The 22,919-nt window shown below is 42.5% G+C and overlaps 1 protein-coding gene across 1 annotated transcript; it reads left to right on the top strand.

Moving 5' to 3' along the window:
* Nucleotides 1–18,730: 18,730 nt before the first annotated feature.
* LOC122046636 (elongation factor 1-alpha-like) lies at nt 18,731–22,442 on the top strand. The gene is made up of 3 exons (XM_042607422.1): nt 18,731–18,842; nt 20,734–21,204; nt 21,286–22,442. Exons 2-3 carry the CDS (start codon nt 20,743–20,745, stop codon nt 22,165–22,167), a joined length of 1,344 nt encoding a protein of 447 aa, XP_042463356.1. The 5' UTR covers nt 18,731–18,842; nt 20,734–20,742; the 3' UTR covers nt 22,168–22,442.
* Nucleotides 22,443–22,919: the final 477 nt, after the last annotated feature.

Raw genomic sequence — 22,919 nt, 5'->3', positions numbered from 1 at the left:
ATCCTAACATTCTAGAGGGCAAGATTTAGCTAGTATTACTTTTAAACTTTTATTTTTTTTTTATAATTTGCAGCAATATTTTGTTAATAATTTAACAAATTTAAAGAGTTTATCGGGAGGAAGAGATCGTACCTGACTTACCTTATCGATCTCGTTGTCTGTGTTTCCCCCTGAAGTGTTGCTTTCTTTCAACGTAGCTCCCCCTTCATCGATGCTCATTTCGGAAGAGCTTGAATCACAGTTGTCGTCTTGATGACTCGCCATTAATGCAAGCCCGGAGAATGCCTCGACTTCCGATTTGGACGACGTATCATCCCACGTCGCCTTTAGGGCCTTGTGCTTTTGAACATGCTTCTTACCTTTGTCCTTGTCCTTGTTTTTTAGCTTGGGATAGTTGTCCTTGACATGCCCTTCTTCGTCGTAGTGGTAGCAGCAGATGGTCCTTTTCTTTTTCCCCTGCGGATGGTTAGATTTCCTACATTTACAAAGATTCTTAAACCATCTTACCATCATTACCATTTCCTCGTCGTCGAGAGAAGACTCCGACTCAGGTTCATCTCTCGATGCTTTGAGGGCGACGTTGTGCTTAGGCTCCTTCATACCTATACATCTTGATTCATGCACTTCAAATGTCGAAAAGAGTTCTTCTAATGTAATTTTTTCTAAATCTTTCAAAATGTAAAAGGCATCTACTAGTGACGCTCATTTTGAACTTCTCGGGAAAGAATTTAACGCGTACCTGAGTGAATCTCGGTTACTTACCTTTTCTCTGAGATTCAAAAGTCCGGTGACGATTTCTTTAATTCTCGAGTGCAGATGTGCAACTGTCTCGTCTTCCCCAAGTCGCAGGCTGGTGAGCTGATTGCGAAGTAGATCTCATCTAGCAAGTTTGGCTTTGGACGTCCCTTCGTGCAGCTCGAGGAACTTCTCCCAAAGTTCCTTCGCGGAGTTGTAGTTGCCGATTAGGTTGACTTCTTGTGGCAGAAGAACGCTCAGCAGATGGTATTCTGCTTTTCTGTTCGCCACGTAGTCGGCCTGCTCCTTTTTCGTCCATTGGTATTTTTCTTTGCCCTCTGGAGCTACAAAACCAAATTCCATTATTAGAATTAACTCAAAATCTGTTGTAAAAAATACCTGCATTCGCTTTTTCTAGGTAGCGAAATCCCCTTCAAATTTCGGCAGGTAGATACTTGGTCTGACCATTATCTTTGTTTCGATTAATAGTTAGTCCTCCTGAAGCATCTTTGCTCTGATACCACTTGTTGGATCACAACGGCCGGCTAGAAGGGGGGTTGAATAGTCTGAAAAATAAATACAACCCTTCTTGACTTCTTAAACTAACACTTACATATAAAGAGTAAGTAAATAAAACAGAAAGGACGAGGCTCACAATTTACTTGGTTACAATCAGGGAGGTTGTTAATCCAAGGCAGATGAAATGTGTACTAACAAATCTCCTCTAGGCGGAGAAGCCTCTTACAGCGTTGACGTACAAAAAACAGAAGCTTAACTCTAAAAAGAAGCGCACAAGTGGCTGAAATGAATTGCTTGGAATTGTTGAAAAGCTTCTGGACCAAGGCTGCATTTATAGCCTTGGTCGGGGTGCCCCGAAGGGGTTCTGAGCGCCCTGGGGGGGATAAAACTTTATCCCCCAACGTTCAGACCGCGTTTGACTCGTTCAGGTCAAAAAGTCAACTCCAGACGCCCGAAAGGGTTCCGGGTGCCCCGGTTGGGAAAGTCAACCCCGTTGACTTTTTTCAACCCGAGTCTTCTGCTCCGGCTCCGTTCGCCTCAAACCGAGTCTTCCGCTCGCTTGGGTGATCTCTGCCATCCGGAATAGGGCTCACCCGAACCCAACTTCCGGTCTTCTTGAGCAGGCTTCCGCTCCGGCTTCTCGTCCCTCGGAATCGCCGCGTGCTTCCTTCTCGTCCGCCAGCATATTCATCCGCAGTCTACGTCCCTCGGCCGCATCCCATGCCGACCTTCTCGCTAGCTGTGTCTCTTGCTCCTCAAGCAGTCTTCCGCTCCGGCTTCTTGTCCCTCGGAACCACCACACGCTTCCTTCTGCTCCTCGAGCAGTCTTCCGCAGCGCCTCGCCCCTCGGACATACCACGTGTCGTGCTTCTCACTAGCTGCATCTTCCGCTCGACTACCTATGCTCCTAAGCTCCTGCACACTTAGGCTACGTTTGGTTGGGCGTAATGTAATTGAGCTTGTAATGTAATCAAATTTGTAATGTAATGTAATGTAATCTTGATTACATTACTACGTTTGGTAATGAAATGTATGTAATCTTTGATTACAAAGGTGATTACATTCTTTTGTTTGGTGTCCATTATTTTTATAAGGAATGTAATCCGTATTATTATAAAATGACAAAAATATCCTACGACTTCTATCGGCGGACATTACATCTTTGTCGGAGCTTGCGGTGGCCGCTGTCGTCGGTTGCTGGCCATCGCCGGGCGTCGTCGGCCGCCGACCGGTTGTCGGTCGCTGGCCGCCGGTCGATCGCCGGCGTTCGTCGGTCGCTGCGGTCGTCGGTCGCCGGCCGGCGGTCGTCGGTCGCCGGCGGTCGTCGGTCGCCGGCGGTCGTCGGTCGCCGGCGGTCGTCGGTCGTCGGTCGTTGGCCATCGGCGGTCACCGACCGTCGCCGGTCGTAGGCTGCCACCTGTCGATAATGGTCGTCGGCGCCCGCCGGTCGTCAACCGCCGGGGGGCGGTGGCAGTGGCGGCGGGCGAAGATGGGCGGCGACAGATTAGGGGTATATTTGACATTCAAATTTTTGTTAAAAGGTGACCTCATAATGTAATCGGATTACAATGTGTTTGTTTTGTAATCCAGATTACAAAACTTCATTACATTTTGTAATCCAGATTATATTACATTACAAGTTAAAAATGAAACCAAACAAAATAATCAACCTTGTAATGTAATCTGGATTACATTACAAGGCAGATTACATCCTACCAAACGCAACCTTAGACATAAGGTTAAAAATACACAGGACCTAACTTAACTTGTTGATCACACCAAAATAACCTTGAGGTTCCAACAACAATAACCTATCAAAAAATAACAGCTACCCACTAAGGAATATTTCGATACTCTGACATATACATGCAATGGAACCTTCTTATGGAGGTGACTATACATCTTCTATTACCAGACATCAGGCATACTTAGCCACATTATTGTAGAGGTTATAAAAGATGGTTTATATACATATTACATAAGCTTCTTTGGAGGATGACTGTATATCTTTAATCCCCGAACACATTTTGACACAAGATATTCTTAGATATTCTTTGTCGCCTAATTAATTATGGAGGTTATAAGAGACAGTATAAAAATTCACTGGCTAGGTACGCTCACTTACATGTGCGCATATACACATCCATACTACTCTATTGTTCATCTTTTTTGACCCTTTTTGTTGGTGCTACTGTCCTGATTTGAGCGTCGAAGTGCCCGCGCCAAGGACCCCTTCATTAGTTCTCACTCTAACATTCCCCTTTTTTCTCTCTTTAGTGTGTGCAGAGAGGATCGCCCAACACTATCTTCCAGCTCAAATTCTTCTCCCAGACAACATTAAAGCTACTTGCCCAGTGGGTCATCTCCCCCGATTTCAAACAGGATCATAATATTTTTTCATTCTACAAAAAGGTGAAAGGTTTTGATGGATCATGTGACAGTAAAAGGTTTAACTCTCAAGCTATTGTTAATCACTCAATGGGAAAGATGTATTGAAAGTGTGAAAGAAGTGGTACTTCAAACTCAATAAATTAGAGAAGTTTTACTTCAATTTATAGAAGAAAAAGACATCGACTCTATAGCTACAATTTTTACTCCATTGTCAACTCACAAATTTAATTCTTCCTTGATCAGTCTTCTACTATTCCTTAGCCTCTGCATGTCATTACATATATGTGAATCACATCCTCTATCCAATATCTAGGTATCAGAGAAATAATATGACACTCAATAACAAAGATACCTGAAGCATATGAGCATCAGATGACTTCTTCTTCTTTGTGGACTCAAGATAGATCTTGCAGTTTCTTCGCTAGTGTCGCGTCTTGCTATAATGGTGACATGGGTCCTTTATAGCCAATTCAACTATATTGGCCTTCTTCTTCCTTTTGGTTTGATGCTTTGACTTCCTCTTGGAACATTTCTTCAAGAAGTCAACTAACATCACTGCCTTATGATCCTTCTTAACAAATGACTCTACTTCTTTGAGCATGTTGATCAACTCTAGAATTGTGGATTCAATATGGTTCATTAGATAGTTTATAACAAACTGTGAATAACCATCATAAACTATGGTAAACTATATAGAATTAAGTTAATACTTAATTCATGAACAATCGCAAATCTAAGTAATCTCAAGTGCTCAATGTAGTCGTTCATCTTCAGTATATGTTGCATTGTGAATGAACGCTCCTCATCTTTGAGCTAAAGAGAAGCTTAGTGACCTCAAACCTTTCGAATCTAGCTTGCTCATTAAACATCTCATGAAGATGAAAAACAATCATATAAGCATTCATATGCTCATGTTGGTTTTTTAGTTTAGGAGGCATCAAGGTTAGCATGATATAACTAGCAAACTTGGAATCAGTTGTATACTTTTGATGAGCTAACATTTGGTCCAATGTTGCATCATCCGCTAGACTCGTGGGAAGTGGCTCTTCGAGGACATATGTTAGTTTTTCAGCTTTGAAAACAATTCTTAGGTTTCAAAACTAGTTCAAAAATTTCGGTCCAGTCAGTTTATTCATGTCCAAAATTGAGCGTAAATTCAAAAATGTTTTGTGTAATCTAGTAACCTAGAAAATACAAAATCAAGAAAATATGAGGGAAATCATTTTATAATGTAAATAATTTACATATATGCAGGAATTCTAGTTATTTATTGAATTCAAAAGACCTTACTTTAAATTTAGGAGATCGTAGATTTTTCAAGGAGATTAATATCCACCATAGATAAGAACAACCTTGGAGTGAATCTAACAAGTCATTCTTAGTTATAGTGGTAGATATCACATATACCAATTATGTGTTATATCATATTATGCTATCAACTAATTGATATTCGCATAAATATTGAGTTGTTAACTCATCAACAAGTACACATCATATCTATATCACCCAACTTTACCCCATATCCATATTAACTTTGGAGTGAGTCCAACAAGCTAATACTTCAAGTTAAATCTGGCCTGATAATCACGAGATTATATCTTAATGGTTCGAGGATATCTAATTCTAGGTTGATCTTGTAGTGAGTTCAACAACCCAAATAAGAAATTAAACTATGGTTCTTATCATATTAACGGAAGATGTATACTTTAATTTTTGACCTAATTAAGAGATTTAGGTCTCATCATTATCATGTAAATATACTATCTATATGACATCCTACCCATGACATAAATGATAACATGATATATCGCATGCATGATATAATTTATGGTATAATAAATGCATCTACATGACATATATTGTGACATGAACATGACATTAATAATGTCATAGTTGTCATAATTTTATTGAAAATAAAATGTTTTAAAGATTTGATTTTCATAAATAAAAAACCTCTAATTAGATTAGGAAACAATTTCCAAATCTAATCACATATCTTATTAAAAATTAATTATAATAAAAAATTAATTCTTAATTAAATTAGGAACCAATTCTAAATCTAATTTCTTTAACAATTTAAGAAATCTTTTAAAATTGGAATCTCCTAATAAATTAATAAATTTTTAAAAATTTAGAATTTCCTAACAAATTAGAATTTTTTTCCCAAAATTAGATTTTCTCAATAATTTTGGAAACTCTGAAATTTTTTTTTTTTTTTAATAATTTAGGAAACTTTTCAAAATTAAAATTTTAGACAAAATAGAAAATATTTCAAAAATAATTAACGATGACTATGACTCGTAAAATTATTTTACGATCATGTCGAAGTACGATTAGACTCTGATACCACTGTTGGGTAGCCCGATGGGGTGCGTACTAAAATATGTTTTGCAAACCTACACAGTGAAAGATAAAAATAGTATAATAATTCTAAATTATTACATTACACGCACCACACGCGTATGAGAATACATCTATGCAAATATGATCATAAAATAAAATTTTATGAAAATAAATTTAAACTAGTTATACTTGATTGATGATGTGGAGTGGAAAGAGCATCAACCAAGCAATGCTATCGAAGCCTTGCCTCTATTCGTGTCCACACCAAACAATTTTTGAGACGACTTTAGAAGTCATAAGTTCTATCTTCGTGAAAGGTGCTAGCCTTGGGTGTGAAGATGAAGTTTGGTGCTCGGTGGCATACGCAACCAGTTGACACCAAACAGAGAGAGGCCCCGACAAAAGAGACGCCAAAGATGACACCTAGTACCAGCAATAACCTTTGTTGTTCGATTAGTGTGGCGCTACTATCGGCGACCTCTTGACCGACAACAAGTGCGTTGGGCCAGAAAAAGGGTTGGCGACACAACCACATCCAACGGAGTCAGCTGTTGAGCAGTGACGCACACAGATAGCAAGAGCAGTAGCCCCTTGGGCGGCTGCAGTGGCTTCCAGTGGGGTCACAACCTCACCAGATGGATGGTGGTAGCCGAGAGACCCAACGGTAGGGTTGTCGGCATCAGGGCTAGGCGACGACAAAACAAAGGGGCTATCTCCTTTATTTGGTCGACGACAAAGTGAGAAAAGAGAGAGGGAATAAAACCTAATAATTAAGTTTTAATCAAAAGCGAGTTAATTTTCTCTCCTCGCTAATCTTACTTATAGATCTCTTATCGGGTTAAATGAGCAAGTTCAAAACCCATATCCATTAACCTGTAACCCATATCAATAGCCTTAAGTTTAGTTTAAGACCAAACAAGGTTTGGTTCAAAATCAAAACCTTTGGTTCAATAACCAAACTCTCTTTTAATTTAAATTAAACCAATTTTATATATAATTACACCAAAAAGGATCTAGCTTGTCTTTAAAAGACATGGCCCATTTGAGCTACTAATTGTGCCAAGCCTTTTTTTTTTTTTTTTCATATTTTCCCTTCTTTTGGTCCAATCAGACTCAATCTCTCTCGATCTAAGAATCCAATTCTCAAACTCATTTTAAGTTTTTCAGATAAACTCATAGTGCATGTGACCCAATAGGTTCTTGATTATGTTGATCATTCATAATTAACCATTTAATTATGAATAGATCATGAATGACAAATAGTAATACATTACGATCCTCAATTGACTGAAAAATTAATGGTTGATTCCAAAATCACCTCTAAAATCTTTCAGCAACTATAGTGAATTATGTCTTATTTCTTTCACTTATCTTATACTCACTTTGTTCAGAATATGGTCTATATGCCAATTTCCACTAGGTTGACTACATCACATCTAGCCCAAGTTATAATACTTTTTCTTCCTTTGAATTCAAATTACTTAGACATGTGTTCAAAAGTACAATACTCTTAACATGTATTGTTCTGACTTTGAATAACAATTTTGACAAGTGGTCATAGGGTATACGTCTCTTATCAAGGAACGATGAATCCTCTGTAGATTATCCAAACACCTTTGAGCACTTCAACTTATACCTAATCATCCCAGATCTACACCTCCTAAAAGAGATGTTTACTTAAGATGTCAAAGTATAAGTTGTTGGTGCAACCTTAGGTCAAGGTTGACCTGATTGACCTAACTCGAGTTGACCTGACTCGAGTTGTATTTTGATGTTTGACTTAGGAAGATTGTCGGTGCAACTTTAGGTCAAGGTTGACCTAGTTGAGTTGCATGTTGATGTTTGACACTCGTGGAAGAGTTGTATTCTTGATATGGGACAAGAATAGATGTTTGGGAGATTATTGGGGCAACCGTAGGTCAAGGTTGACCTGGTTGACCTGATTCGGGAAAAAGTCCAAGTATGGAGACTTGGCAACGGAAAAGTCCAAGCAGGGAGCTTGGCACTAGAAAAGTCCAAGTATGGAGACTTGGCACTGGAAAAGTCCAAGCAGGGAGCTTGGCACGCGAAAAGTCCAAGTATGGAGACTTGCAGGAAAAGTCCAAGTATGGAGACTTGGCACCGAAAAGTCTAAGTATGGAGACTTGGCACGGAAAAGTCCTAACTGGATGTTGGCGGTGTGGAAAGTCCCGGTGAGTGAAGCCGAGCGGGGGAAAGTCCTAACGGGATGTTAGGCGGTTGAAAGTCCCGGTGAGTGAAGCAGCGTGGGAAAGTCCTAAGGATGTTAGGCGGTTGGAAAGTCACAGTGAGTGAAGCCGGCGGTGAAAGTCCTAACTGGGATGTTAGGCGGTGTGAAAACCCTAGTGAGTGAAGCTAGGTGAAAGTCCTGGTGAGCCGAGCAAGGGAAAATCCAGATGGATCAAGGGTGATCGGACATCTGGTGATGGGAAGTCCAAGTAGGTCATAGGAGTGACCGGATACTTGGCACGAAGAGGAAAGTCCAAGTGGGTCAAAGGGATTGACCGGACACTTGGTGGGGAGTCTTAGCAGGTCAAGGGAGTGACCGGATGCTAAGCATGATGTACCAATAGGTCAAGGTTGACCGGATATTGGTTTGAAGGTTTGGGACTTGGTTTGGGAAAAACCAAGCTCTGGATCGGTCTGCAGACCGATCCAGCGATACGTTTGTGTATCTGATCGATCTGGTGACCGATCAGATAACAAACAGAAGGCAAAGCGCAGTTGAGCTTACTGATCGGTCTGGGGACCGATCAGCATGAAGCCTGATCGGTCTCCACGGCCGATCGAGACGCAATGAGAGAGGTGGGATCGTGCGTGGACCGATCAGGTTGTGCGATCGGTCCACGCCGATCAGAAACGCAATGTAAAGTTGGGCACTTTCGTGGAGCGATCGACGGTCTGGGACCGATCGAGGGCCTGATCGGTCCCCGACCGTCGGAGGTTCTGGACCGATCGGGTGGAGCTGATCGGTCCACGATCGACCGCTTGAGTCACAACGGTCGCTCGCCTTCTCCGCTAGCTTCTATCTTCACTGTGCAGGTTCGCAGTTATAAAAGGAGATCAAGGCTTTGGTGCAACTACTTCTCTCTTCTTTCTTCTCTTCTGAAGATTTGTGGGTCGTGATAAGAGCTCGTTTGAGTTCCTTCCAAAGCTTGCGTGAGCTTTCCCTCGGATCGAATCCTTCATTAGGGTTTTAATTTCATTGTTTCATCCGGACTCAATGACGAGAAATCAAGATTGGTAGAGTGCTTGTGTATTTTTATTGTATTTCTTGCTTATTCTTTGTACTTGTACTCCTGTTTGCTGTTGCAAACAAGTGTGGCGAGGTTTCTCCACCCAGAAGGAGTTTTTATTAGCCGATTTTCCGGGGACTCATCCACCGACGGATTGATTGGGTTCGTCCACCTTACGGACACGCCGAGGAGTAGGAGCATCATCTCCGAACCTCGTACATCGCTGTGTTAAGGTTTGACATTCTTCCTTTCGTTTCTAGTTTATTTTTCCGCTGCGCTAACGAATTGTAGGAAGAAACGAGCGATTTGGGGCGGCTATTCACACCCCCCCTCTCTAGCCGTACGAAGAGATCCTAACATAAGTCTCCATGACTAAGATAACTCGAATACCTCAATTCGAAGGAAACTTGCACTCGAACTGCAGTCAAAACTTCATTGGCATATTCATATATGTAGAGAACCATATAGAGTTTTACAACAGATCACTCCAATGACTAGTTACGATAAGTAACATCCACGTTTAACTCTCAACATTCCAATATCTTAGTCAGTGAGGAACAGCTGTTTGGTTAGACCAAGGAGTATAACCTGTGTTGGTCTCATAGAATTAATGATGTCTGAACACATCAATTCGTTGATTAGGGAAGATTTCAATATATTCATAATTGCACATATAGAGATGCTCACTAGTCGTGATCTAATAACAAATTCTCTCATGCTATGAATCATATTGTAGACATTCAGTAAGTGAGTTTAAGATTCAATTATATATATATAATATGTACACTCAAATAGTGAATCTTTATTTATTCAATAAATAATATATACTATAAGGTGATTGTCTTAGAACATCTCTAAGATATAACAAAAACATGCTTATTGACATTGTTATGACTAAGGGGCTAATTGCTTTTTTTGGGAGAGTACAAAGAATCTAGATTTAGATAAGCTATCAATACAACAAAAGAACTTACTTCAATAATGAAGATTAATTATGTTTTTCTTGAAAATAAATGAATATATAGAAAAAGATATTTTGATGAAGTTACATGTGAAACTTCTAAAATACCTTAAGAATCTGCTGAGGTAGCTTTTAGATTTCATTATTTCTTGTACATAGTAGATCATATAATTGGGTCATTAAAGAAAAATATTTGAGTAATACGAGAAATATGAAGATCCTTTTAGATTCCTTTTCATAGTTAAAGAGTTGAGTTCATTGATTGATGAGGCCTTGAAAACGTATTGCAAGAATTTTAAAAGGAAACTACAAAGAAAGGAGGATACAAGATAAGATATTTTAGATTTGGATAGAGATGACCTATGATCCTGTCCGAATCGCTGAACCAACGGACGCTGGGCACATGGCGCTCTCCTAGTCGATGACGTAGGTCTCCTCCTGGTCGCACGAATCTCCGGCGAACCTGCACAGAAGTCGGGCCGGGGAGATCCCCGGCGATGACCCTCCGACGCTCAAGTCAGGCAAGCGACGATGAAAAAGGTGGCTCCCAAAGTCTCAGAATATGTACCTCCGGCGAAATCTGAGGCTCTTTATATAGAGTTGTGAAGGGTTAGGGCACGCATACCGAGGTGCATATGTGTCCTCTGTCCTTTCCTCGGTATGCGGTTGTCAGAAAGCTCACCTGACCCATACCGCTATAGTCAAAGCATGTCCTCGATGGGACAGCAGAATCCCCTGTCACAAAATTTGGAGCATGGCCCACACGTGAAACCTACCAGTTGTCAGAAAAAGAAGTCCCTTGTCCTTTTCCCCTTAGCTCCAAACCTGTCGCCCGGGCGGACAACTCCCTCAACATCCGGCTGGACATCCGCAGGGGTTTACTTGTGCTTTGTGGAGACTAATAAGCAGTGGTGCCTTATGGCTTTGGTCGGCCTAGAGGTCAGCTCGGCCCATGACCTTTTCAACTGAGCGCCGGAACCCTGATTTGACAGGGTGCCTTCCAACCATCAGTGTATATCGTCCGGTCGGCAAGCCGACCAGACCCATCCGGGTATTCAATTACACCAGCCGGTCGTCCGTCCGGTCGGACCCGGATGAGCGGCTGTCCCGGTGACTTCCACTTAGCGTTGACTTCACAAGGGGGGGGCCCGCTCTTACTACTGGATCACTTGCCTCCTCTTCAAGTCTAGTCGAAGGAGGCGAATAGTCCGACTGACTGGACTGTGAATCTAGCCGAACGGCCCCTCCGTGCTAGTACTCTTCGCCCGGTCAGCCGTAGAGATATCCTTGAACGAATCAATGATGGCCTTCATCAGATCTCCTCGTGTTCTGCGCCAATCTTTGACATCAAGGTTGATCATGCTCTCATTAAATGCTCCGAATGATTGAATGCCACGTGGAGCAATGCCATCAGAGTACGGCGGCGGTAGCATGATATTTTGATGTGATCGAAGCAATTCGAAATGGACGGCTAGATGCATGCTTTGATTCCCGTGACCTGGATCCGACGGTTGAGGCCGCCCGGCCTTTACCCTATAAATTCTTCGTTTCCTTCTCTCCCTCACTCGCCTCCGCGACTTCTGCTACTGCCCTCTACGCTTTGGAGCTCCGACGATCCTGTTTCTGCCCTCCGACGCTCTCCGGCGCCTTTCCTTAATCCCTCTCCCCGCAGTAAGGTTTTATATCTTTCCTCCCTCTTTTCCGGTGTCTCATTCGCATTTCTTTCCCTAGCTCCAATCTTTGAAACTTCTTTTCTTCGTCGGTTGTTTTCCTCTGGCCTTTCCGCTCCTTTTTTGATTTCTTCCGTCCGGATCATGGCCAGTTCTTCTCATCCCGAAGAACAATCCCTTGGCCCATGGTACACTACCATGCGGTCCCGATTCGAACAACGGGATTTCGATATTTTGACAGACAATTTCGAAATCCCCGAGGATTTCGAAGTTCGCCTAGCTGGTCCCTCCGCTCGGCCAAACAGACCGCCGCGCGGCGCTTTCTGTGTCTTTCGCGACCAATTTACCGCCGGTCTACGGTTTCCTGTACATCCTTTCATAGTAGATGTCTGTAATTATTTTGGTGCGCCGCTCGGCTGAATATGAACCTTTTTGTACTTAGGCCACTCGGCCCAAGGTTTTAATTTCAATGAAATGCTTTCCTTTCGTGCACTCTATCTTCTTGCACTTTGTCCCTTTGCTAATATGTGTGTTACCCGCTCGCCTATTATCACACCTTCGGCATTTGAGAGGCATTCTTGCAAGTACTTTGCCAAGCCCTTCCGATCGGACGACTATCATTCTGTGTTGCTATCAAGAGTCGCTCGCTATAAACCGACCAGAACCTTTGTGCCCTGAGTCCGAGCGGAACTTGGAATCGGTCGAACGATATCGGCGGAGAATACGGATAATCGCAATTTCGACGATATTCCGCTCGGATTATTTATAGACGCCGGCTCGTCTCTCGATATTTAACGTCGGAGCTCGACGGTCTTCCGCTCGGATTATTTATAGACGCCGGCTCGTCTCTCGATATTTAACGTCGGAGCTCGACGGTCTTCCGCTCGGATTATTTATAGACGCCATATTTAACGTCGGAGCTCGACGGTCTTCCGCTCGGATTATTTATAGACGCCGGCTCGTCTCTCGATATTTAACGTCGGAGCTCGACGGTCTTCCGCTCGGATTATTTATAGCCGGTCGGCGCGACTCTCGATCTTTAATGACGGAGCTCGTCGGCGCGGATATTTATAGCCGGTCGGTGCGGCTCTCGATTTTTAACGACGGAGCTCGTCGGTCTTCCGCTCAGATTATTTATAGACGCCGGCTCGTCTCTCGATATTTAACGTCGGAGCTCGACGGTCTTCCGCTCGGATTATTTATAGACGCCGGCTCGTCTCTCGATATTTAACGTCGGAGCTCGACGGTCTTCCGCTCGGATTATTTATAGACGCCGGCTCGTCTCTCGATATTTAACGTCGGAGCTCGACGGTCTTCCGCTCGGACGTTTATAGACAGCTCGGCTCTCGATATTTAACGCCGGAGCTCGACGGTCTTCCGCCGGATTATTTATCGTCCCTCGATATTTAACGCCGGAGCTCAACGGTCTTCCGCTTATTGACGCCGGCTCGTCTCTCGATATTTAACGTCGGAGCTCGGCGGTCTTCCGCTCGGATTATTTATAGACGCGTCTCTCGATATTTAACGTCGGAGCTCGACGATCTTCCGCTCGGATTATTTATAGGCGGCTCGTCTCTCGATATTTAACGTCGAGCTCGACGGTCTTCCGCTCGATTATTTATAGCGGCGCCTCGATATTTAACGCCGGACTCGGCGGTATTCCGCCGATTATTTATGACGCCCTCCCTCGATATTTATCGTCGGAGCTCGGCGGTCTTCCGCCGGATTATTTATAGACGTCGGCTCGTCTCTCGATATTTAACGTCGGAGCTCGACGGTCTTCCGCTGATTATTTATAGACGCCAGCTCGTCTCTCGATATTTAACGCCGAGCTCGACGGTCTTCGCTTCGGATTATTTATGAGCGCCCCTCCTCGATATTTAACGCCGAGCTCGGCGGTCTTCCGCTCGGATTATTTATAGAGCTGGCTCGTCTCTCGATATTTAACGTCGGAGCTCGGCGGTCTTCCTGCCGATTTAGGCTCGTCTCTCGATATTTAACGTCGAAGCTCGACGGTATTCCGCTCGGATTATTTATAGACGTCGGCTCGTCTCTCGATATTTATCGTCGGAGCTCGACGGTCTTCCGCTCGGATTATTTATAGACGCCGGCTCGTCTCTCGATATTTAACGTCGGAGCTCGACGGTCTTCCGCTCGGATTATTTATAAACGCCGGCTCGTCTCTCGATATTTAACGTCGGAGCTTGACGACCTTTTAAGGCTAACTCCTTACCAGGCCGAGCGACCTTAGCCTTCGTATCATATCCCGCGCTCGAACAATATTTATGCCCGGCCGAACAGCACGGGTCATTCGCTTACGAGTTTAAATATATAACCCTCCCGACCGATCGGCTCGGGGGCCTTCGTTCTCGAGCTCCCAGCTCTGATACAAACCTCCCGGCCGATCGGCTCGGGGGCCTTCGCTCTCGAGCTCCCAGCTCGGATACAAACCTCCCGGGCGATCGGCTCGGGGGCCTTCGCTCTCGAGCTCCCAGCTCGGATACAAACCTCCCGGCCGATCGGCTCGGGGGCCTTCGCTCTCGAGCTCCCAGCTCGGATACAAACCTCCCGGCCGATCGGCTCGGGGGCCTTCGCTCTCGAGCTCCTAGCTCGGATACAAACCTCCCGGCCGATCGGCTCGGGGGCCTTCGCTCTCGAGCTCCCAGCTCGGATACAAACCTCCCGGCCGATCGGCTCGGGGGCCTTCGCTCTCGAGCTCCCAGCTCGGATACAAACCTCCCGGTCGATCGGCTCGGGGGCCTTCGCTCTCGAGCTCCTAGCTCGGATACAAACCTCCCGGCCGATCGGCTGGGGGGCCTTCGCTCTCGAGCTCCCAGCTCGGATACAAACCTCCCGGCCGATCGGCTTGGGGGCCTTCTTTCTCCGAGCGCTTGGCTCGGATAATTTACCTCCAGCCGAACGGCTCGGGGCCTTCTTTATTGAGTCGGTGGCTCGGATCTTATACACCATGAAGATAGGCCGCTCGGCCGATAATGCCAATTGCGTTTTTTAACATTTTGCTTCCTACATTTAGAATATACAGCCAAACAGAAAATACACAGCATACATTATATTGGCGCACCTTTCACCCTACCCTGGAAAGGCTGGAGATAATGTGCGCTTCATGGTTGATCCAAATCCCAAGCCGCTCGACGGCCCGTCCACCCATCTTCCTCCTATGTGGTCAATTCATCGCTTGACATCAAACTCCCGCTCTTGAGGTTTTCGAAGAGGGGTTTGCTATAAGTTGAATTCGGGAGACGAAATATCTGCTTTTGAGGGAAACGGGACTGTGGCAGTCGATGCTTCCGCTCGGCCCTCGGAGGCTGATGCCGCTTGTTGCTCAGCCGCTCGGCTTGCGCATTCTCTTTCCGTTGCTTCATGAGCTTAGCTGCTCTTGCCTTGATTAGAGCGTCGGGCTCCTTCGTGGAGAGCATTCTCGTGTGCGGTCGTCCAGCCTCGTCCATTGTTTCTGATCGGATGCAGGAGCGTTCCCACAGACGGCGCCAAATTGATCCTGTCCGAATCGCTGAACCAACGGACGCTGGGCACATGGCGCTCTCCTAGTCGATGATGTAGGTCTCCTCCTGGTTGCACGAATCTCCGGCGAACCTGCACAGAAGTCGGGATAGGGAGATCCCCGGCGACGACCCTCCGACGCTCAAGTCAGGCAAGCGACGATGAAAAAGGTGGCTCCCAAAGTCTCAGAATGCGTACCTCCGGTGAAGTCTGAGGCTCTTTATATAGAGTTGTGAAGGGTTAGGGCACGCATACCGAGGTGCATATATGTTCTCTGTCCTTTCCTCGGTATGCGGTTGTCAGAAAGCTCACCTGACCCATACCGCTATAGTCAAAGCATGTCCTCGATGGGACAGCAGAATCCCCTGTCACAAAATTTGGAGCATGGCCCACACGTGAAAACTACCAGTTGTCAGAAAAAGAAGTCCCTTGTCCTTTTCCCCTTAGCTCCAAACCTGTCGCCCGGGCGGACAGCTCCCTCAACATCCGGCTGGACATCCGCAGGGGTTTACTTGTGCTTTGTGGAGACTAATAAGCAGTGGTGCCTTATGGCTTTGGTCGGCCTAGAGGTCAGCTCGGCCCATGACCTTTTCAACTGAGCGCCGGAACCCTGATTTGACAGGATGCCTTCCAACCATCAGTGTATATCGTCCGGTCGGCAAGCCGACCGGACCCATCCGGGTATTCAATTACACCGGCCGGCCGTCCGTCCGGTCGGACCCGGATGGGCGGCTGTCCCGGTGACTTCCACTTGGCGTTGACTTCACAAGGGGGGGGCCCCGCTCTTACTACCGGATCAACCTATATTAAGGATTGAAAATCATACAACATATTTTACCAAAGAAAACAAAAACAACAGTGAAATACTTTGTTTTTTTTTTTGCAAAGAATGATTTTTTCCTAAATTTATTCATTACATATAAGATATTATTGACTATTCCGGTGACTATTGCATCTGTAGAAAGAAGTTTTTCTAAATTCAAATTGTTGAAATATTATTTGAGATTAACCATGACCCAGACAGAATTGAATGCCTTCGCATGATTTCAATTGAAAGTGAATTTCTAGAAAAAATTAATTGTGAAAGATTGATTGATGACTTTGCAGATAAAAATGGAAGAAGATCATTATTTTGTAGTTATTATAATAGTTTTTTGTTTTCCATTTTCTATGATGTAATGATACTTGATAAGGGGAGTAATAGGGGACTTCTACGTGTACTGAGGAAGTCAGGGGGAAAGTTAACAATCTTGCTGAGGTGGAAGTCTGAGTTAAGGGGATCATTATGATCATCTCCATTCAACTTATATCCACCAACTCAACAGCCCCCAACTCGATGGTTTAGTTAGGTTGAGGTGCACTCCATTCAGCTTAACACCCTTCTATTACGATTTAGGGGTTCAGCTACCCCAGACTCATCACTCCGCTTAATTAGTTCTCATCCGATTCTTCTAGTCGGTTTACCTGACTCCAAGGGACTCAGCTCCCCTAGACTCATCGCTCCGCTCAGCCAATTCTCCTTTGACTCTTGCTGTCATCCCACCTGACTCCAAGAGGCTCAACTCCCCAGACTCATCTGTCCACCTAGTGTAGCTCTCCTCCAATTCTTCCAGTCAATTCATCCGACTTCAAGGGGCTTAGCTCTCCTGACAACCTGCAACACCCTAGTTAATCTTCCGTTAATGGGTCAGGTCATTAGGCCCAATGGACTCCTATGCATGGGTTGATGCCATAAATGCTACAATATGTGGATTGTCAGCGCACATGGAGCGGTATGATTATACAAGTTATGGAGCTTGGATGTTCACATACAACGGAGAGTGATAAGACATTTTCTTTATTGTGACATGACATCTAATTAATAAAGAGAGAATATTATTTCGGTGTTATACAAGGAGCCCACATATGTGGGCAATGGCGGAGCCAGCCCGGATGATTCACCTGGGCTGCGGGCTATGCCGACACGGACACCCGGGCTGATTTCTACTATTGTCCAATTTTTTTTTCATTTTTCTATAGTAAACCTAAGGTTTTTCTCTTTTTCTCTTGCCTTGGACCCCGGGCTATAGCCCGGGTATTCCATCACTTGGCTCCGCCCGTGTATGTGGGTGAAGGTATATTTTACATATGCATGAATTAATACATATATTTTCTTCTACTATTCATCTCTTCTATTTATCTATCGTCGAAAATTGACTTGAACGTCAAAGTGACTGAGCCAGGGGACCTCCTCACTTCCATTCTAACTCTCATTCTCTTAAACTTTACAGGCGCCTCTAGTAGTTTGGCTCTCACTCTCTTTATCTTCCTCAGCGTGTAGCGACAACTTACCGATGGTTCATCAGTTGATGATCTCAAACGAAAATAATACTGATTATTTGTAATATGAAATATAATATTTTTCATTATTATAAATCTCAAATTATATATTCTCTAACGAAATTATTTTTATAGTATTAATTTTATTAATTTTTTATAGGAATACAAGATTTTTTTTTTCACCTTACCTTTAAAAGTCGGTCCTGCTCGAATTCCTAATACATTTAGATTGGGCCACGACTAGACATGGGTCAAGCATATATACTCACCCAGTAAGATAGGACTGTGGTAGGATTTAATTTGGAGAGCCCCTGACTATTATTGATCAATGCCCCATAGTCTTAGAGTTTCCTACCTTAGTCGCATTAAAAAGTAAGGCAAGTTTTCTAGTTTACTCAGAATCACTTAAGAGAAAGTTTTGTTATTGATCCATACAGATTCGTTTATGCTATTGGAGGAAGTTTTATTAGAGACGTACAACAATTAGACAAATTTTAGGCATAATTTTTAAAAAATATTTTTATGATATGAGTTTATTTTATGAAGAATTAATGATAAATTACTTTTAAATGAGCAATTTTTATAAAAAGAAATTATACCTGCGCTTTACTTAGGAAGAATACTTTCCTTATAAATTATTTTATTCCCCTTTGATTTTATCTCATCAATGAAACGCTGCCAAAGAAAAATGTCTACGTGTCCATGCAACACTGACGTGGCGATGACACATTGCCAACGCAGCATTCCGTCACGAAAATCTGGTTCTTCTCACAGCCTTCCGATCAAAAATAAACGGTCTCTGTTTCACCCGCTCGCTGGATATCCGTGGCATACGCATTATATACTGTATACAAGAATTCAAGAGATTTAACAAATACCACTTGGGTCCCAAAGATTCTGACTTGCTATTTGCGGGTATGAGAGAGGGAATGCTAAAGACGTGCGCTTCAAATTTTTTAAGCACAGCAATGCTGCCATCACGAAATGCCTATTTTACCCTCCGTATTGCCTACGCCCTAAGGTTATAATCGTGATACTGACTCTATAAATTATTCCGCTAGGGTTTCGTGCTCTTTCTTCATCGAGTCGAAGAGGCCAGGAAGTAGCCGCTCTCCTTGCTTCTCGTTTTCGGTATGAGATTTCTTATCCTTGATCGCCTTCGATTGTGTGTTTCATTCCTAGTTCTGTTGATGATTGAGCTATTGGAGTTGATGTATTCGGTTTTCTGGATGGCCTTTTTGTTTCCGGTTTTATGGATGCGGTCAATGTTATTCGATCTGTAAGTATTCGTAACTTAGATAATGAGTTTGTTCGATCTACGAATTTCCTTAATTCAGATAGTTAGTTTGTCGTTATTGCGTTGCTGTTTGTTAGTTTGCCTCCTGAAACATCTGATTGCAACAATTAACTGTGTTATGCCTCTCGATACTAGATCGTGCGTTGACATCTTTGGATTTAGTTGGATCATTTGGATAAACCTAATGAGGATCATCTTAATTGTCAGACGATTGATTTGATCTTTACTCGTGCTAGCAAAATCTTTTTCTGATACCCTTGCCCCTTTATATACTTTTGGATCCTCTATTTTGCAATTAAATCGTAGTTCTTCTGCGTTACTTTTTTTTGTGTTTCTTGACTATTGAAGTGTTTTTTTTGTCCTTGTAATCATCTGATCTAAATTTCTGTATTTCTTTTTTTTTGAGCTGACATCACCTTATAAGGATGAAATTAAAGCTAATTGTTTTTTTTTAAATATCTTTCAATTAAGAATCATCTTATTTTACCTAAAATATTAATTTAAAACATTGAAGATTTATCTGTTAGTTTCAGACACTTCAAGTGATATCTTGTGCTAGTAATATGTTGATAGATTATATCACTACACTTTCTAGTCATAGTCGTAAATCAATGCCACCATATATCTTTCTGAATATCAAAGTTTGGTTTTTTGGTTTGACATGTAAGTAAAACTACTCGAAGGTTTATGCTATGTTGTTAGCTATTAAATCAGCCTATAATTTTTAATGATAAATGTGTTTTTTTTGCATTTAGTTGACCATAACAATGATCCTGCAAAATTATAACACATCTAAACACCTAGTAATGAGTAGATTTCTCATCAGTATGCTGTTTCATTGATTTTGTTTATCACATCCAAACAAGAATCTTTAGATGATTACTGTGAAATATCTGTTTAGCCTTGTTTTCTGGTTAGAAATATTCACTAGAGTGAGAGGTGTTTTGGGCATTTTTAGAATCTAGTTCTTTTGTTTCTTTGCTCACTTACTAGCTGTTATTAGTTTTAGGAATGTTGTCAGTGAGTGGATTAGCTTTAAAAGGGTTCTTTATTATCTCACGAAATAATCAAATATCATTTTTAATGTTTAGTGGGTGATTTAAAATCTGATTTTAAAGAGTAGTAGCAATGATTATAGTTATCCTATGCATTTCATTTGTTTTGTGCCTTTAATTAATGCAAATTATGTACATTGTGAATATTTTTAGATGAATTCTTCATGATAATTTACTCAAATTTGTAAGCTTGCAATCAATTTAGTGTTAACACTAAAATATTGCTTCTCTTGGATTCTATTGTGTAGTGGGCTTAATATTCTGACGCAAGTGTTTTCTTATATATCTTGAAAGTATTGTCGATTAAGTGCTTGTTTATTTTTTATATGAAGCAATTTCTACTTCCAATTCCTTGTTCAAACAGTTTGAAAGTTATCTGCAAGTCTATTAGAATTAGAATGAAAAAATTTAGAAAAATATTTAATATAATTGATCATCTTTAATTCTCTCACTTTTTTAATTGAATAAACTTAAATTATTATTGTATTGATGTTGATTGTTATTGCTTTTCATTGGATTTTTTTTTCACGTCCTTGTTGCCATAGTTTGATTTAAATGATTTTTTCAATGTCCTAGTTTGATTCTAGTTTTTTTTTTCTATTTGTTTAATTTGTGTGTATAACTGTGCTATTAATTTGATTTTACTTGCCTTTTTTTGATCTTCTGCTAGAAATAAGCCATGGGTAAGGAGAAGGTTCACATTAGCATTGTGGTCATTGGCCATGTTGATTCTGGGAAATCTACAACCACTGGACATCTCATCTACAAGCTGGGGGGTATTGATAAGCGTGTTATTGAGAGATTTGAGAAGGAAGCAGCTGAGATGAACAAGCGTTCATTTAAGTATGCCTGGGTGCTTGACAAGCTGAAAGCTGAGAGAGAGCGTGGTATCACCATTGATATTGCTCTGTGGAAATTTGAGACAACAAAGTACTACTGCACAGTTATTGATGCCCCAGGCCATCGTGATTTCATCAAGAACATGATCACTGGAACTTCTCAGGCTGACTGTGCTGTTCTCATCATTGATTCGACAACTGGTGGTTTTGAGGCTGGTATTTCAAAGGATGGGCAGACTCGTGAACATGCACTCCTTGCTTTCACTCTTGGTGTCAAGCAAATGATTTGTTGCTGCAACAAGGTAACGTTGAGATGCTATGTTACATAGTAGAAAAGCTTTTTAAGTTGCTAACTAACAACTTATCATTTTCATTTCTAATAGATGGATGCCACTACTCCAAAATACTCAAAGGCACGATATGATGAAATTGTGAAGGAAGTCTCTTCTTACTTGAAGAAAGTTGGTTACAACCCTGATAAGATTCCTTTTGTTCCAATCTCTGGCTTTGAAGGGGATAACATGATTGAGAGATCCACAAATCTTGACTGGTACAAGGGCCCAACACTTCTTGAAGCCCTTGACTTGATCAATGAGCCCAAGCGTCCAACAGACAAGCCCCTCCGTCTTCCTTTGCAGGATGTTTACAAGATTGGTGGCATTGGAACTGTCCCTGTTGGTCGGGTTGAGACTGGAATCTTGAAGCCTGGTATTCTTGTGACTTTTGGTCCTTCAGGACTCACAACTGAAGTCAAGTCCGTGGAGATGCACCATGAGGCACTCCAGGAGGCTCTACCAGGTGATAATGTTGGCTTCAACGTTAAGAATGTTGCTGTGAAGGATTTGAAGAGAGGTTTTGTTGCCTCTAACTCCAAGGATGACCCTGCAAAGGAGGCTGCTAACTTCACCTCACAAGTTATCATCATGAACCATCCTGGACAAATTGGCAATGGTTATGCTCCAGTCTTGGATTGTCACACCTCTCACATTGCTGTCAAATTTGCCGAGTTGCTTACCAAGATTGATAGGCGATCTGGCAAGGAGATTGAGAAGGAGCCTAAGTTCCTCAAGAACGGTGATGCTGGTTTTGTGAAGATGATTCCCACCAAGCCAATGGTAGTTGAAACATTCGCCGAGTATCCTCCTCTCGGTAGGTTTGCTGTCAGGGACATGAGGCAGACAGTTGCAGTTGGTGTCATCAAGAGCGTGGAGAAGAAGGATCCAACTGGTGCCAAGGTCACCAAAGCAGCCCTGAAGAAGAAATGAACTGAGGATTGCAAGTCAGAGTTGTCTGGAGTCGTCGGTATTTGTCGTGTCATTCCCTTCCATCGGCTTAATGAGTTTGCGGGCATGCTATCCGGTGTCTGGATGCAGAACTGGGTGCTCGATAGGCGGTGGCGGGCTTTAAGCTCTATTTATGTTTTCTATTTGTAAAAACCAATCGGATTTTTACAAGTCTCTGAGTGTCTTCTGTTCCTGTGCTTTGCAAAACGGTACTGGTCTCTGTTTAATTTCTGCATGAATAAATTGACATTTATATATGCGTGTCTTAGTGTGTTAATCTTGTTTGTGTTTTGAATTAGTTGCATAGTTTATGAATCTGATTGGCTATGGATCTGATAAAAGGTCAAGCAGATTCCATTAATCAGTATATTATTGGGTGTCTATTAGGAGCTAGTATCCTCTTATGCGTAATTCTTGATCCCTTTCGTAATTTGTACATAGGAGAATTGCGGTCGGAATTCAGTTAAAATTGGTTGGGATCTCCTCTGAATTAATTTTTTCACTTAAATTATAGTTTTGGGTCAAACGGCGGTGGACGGATTGCTCCTTGCTCGATACCATACAGTCTATCTATTACGGAGGCTTACGGAGGCCGTTTGGTTCGATCTAACATAATAACCTAGTGGAAAGATAAATCAAGAGAAGTTTATGGTCAATTTTAGCTGGATTATAATCCCAATTTGACGTGTAAATTACATAAGAGATCAGAAATTATGAACTAAAGAATCTGGATG

The sequence above is a fragment of the Zingiber officinale genome, chromosome 2B, assembly GCF_018446385.1.
Source record: "Zingiber officinale cultivar Zhangliang chromosome 2B, Zo_v1.1, whole genome shotgun sequence".
In the NCBI taxonomy this organism is placed as follows: Eukaryota; Viridiplantae; Streptophyta; class Magnoliopsida; order Zingiberales; family Zingiberaceae; genus Zingiber; species Zingiber officinale.
The sequence above is the reverse complement of the archived record's forward strand: the minus strand, read 5'-3'. Positions and strand labels throughout refer to the sequence as shown.

Bases quoted from the DNA above. Each gene is read 5' to 3' on its own strand.
- LOC122046636 (XM_042607422.1), top strand. From the start codon at position 20,743: ATGGGTAAGGAGAAGGTTCACATTAGCATTGTGGTCATTGGCCATGTT. The intron at 21,205-21,285 runs GTAACGTTGAGA...CATTTCTAATAG, and splicing joins TGATTTGTTGCTGCAACAAG to ATGGATGCCACTACTCCAAA.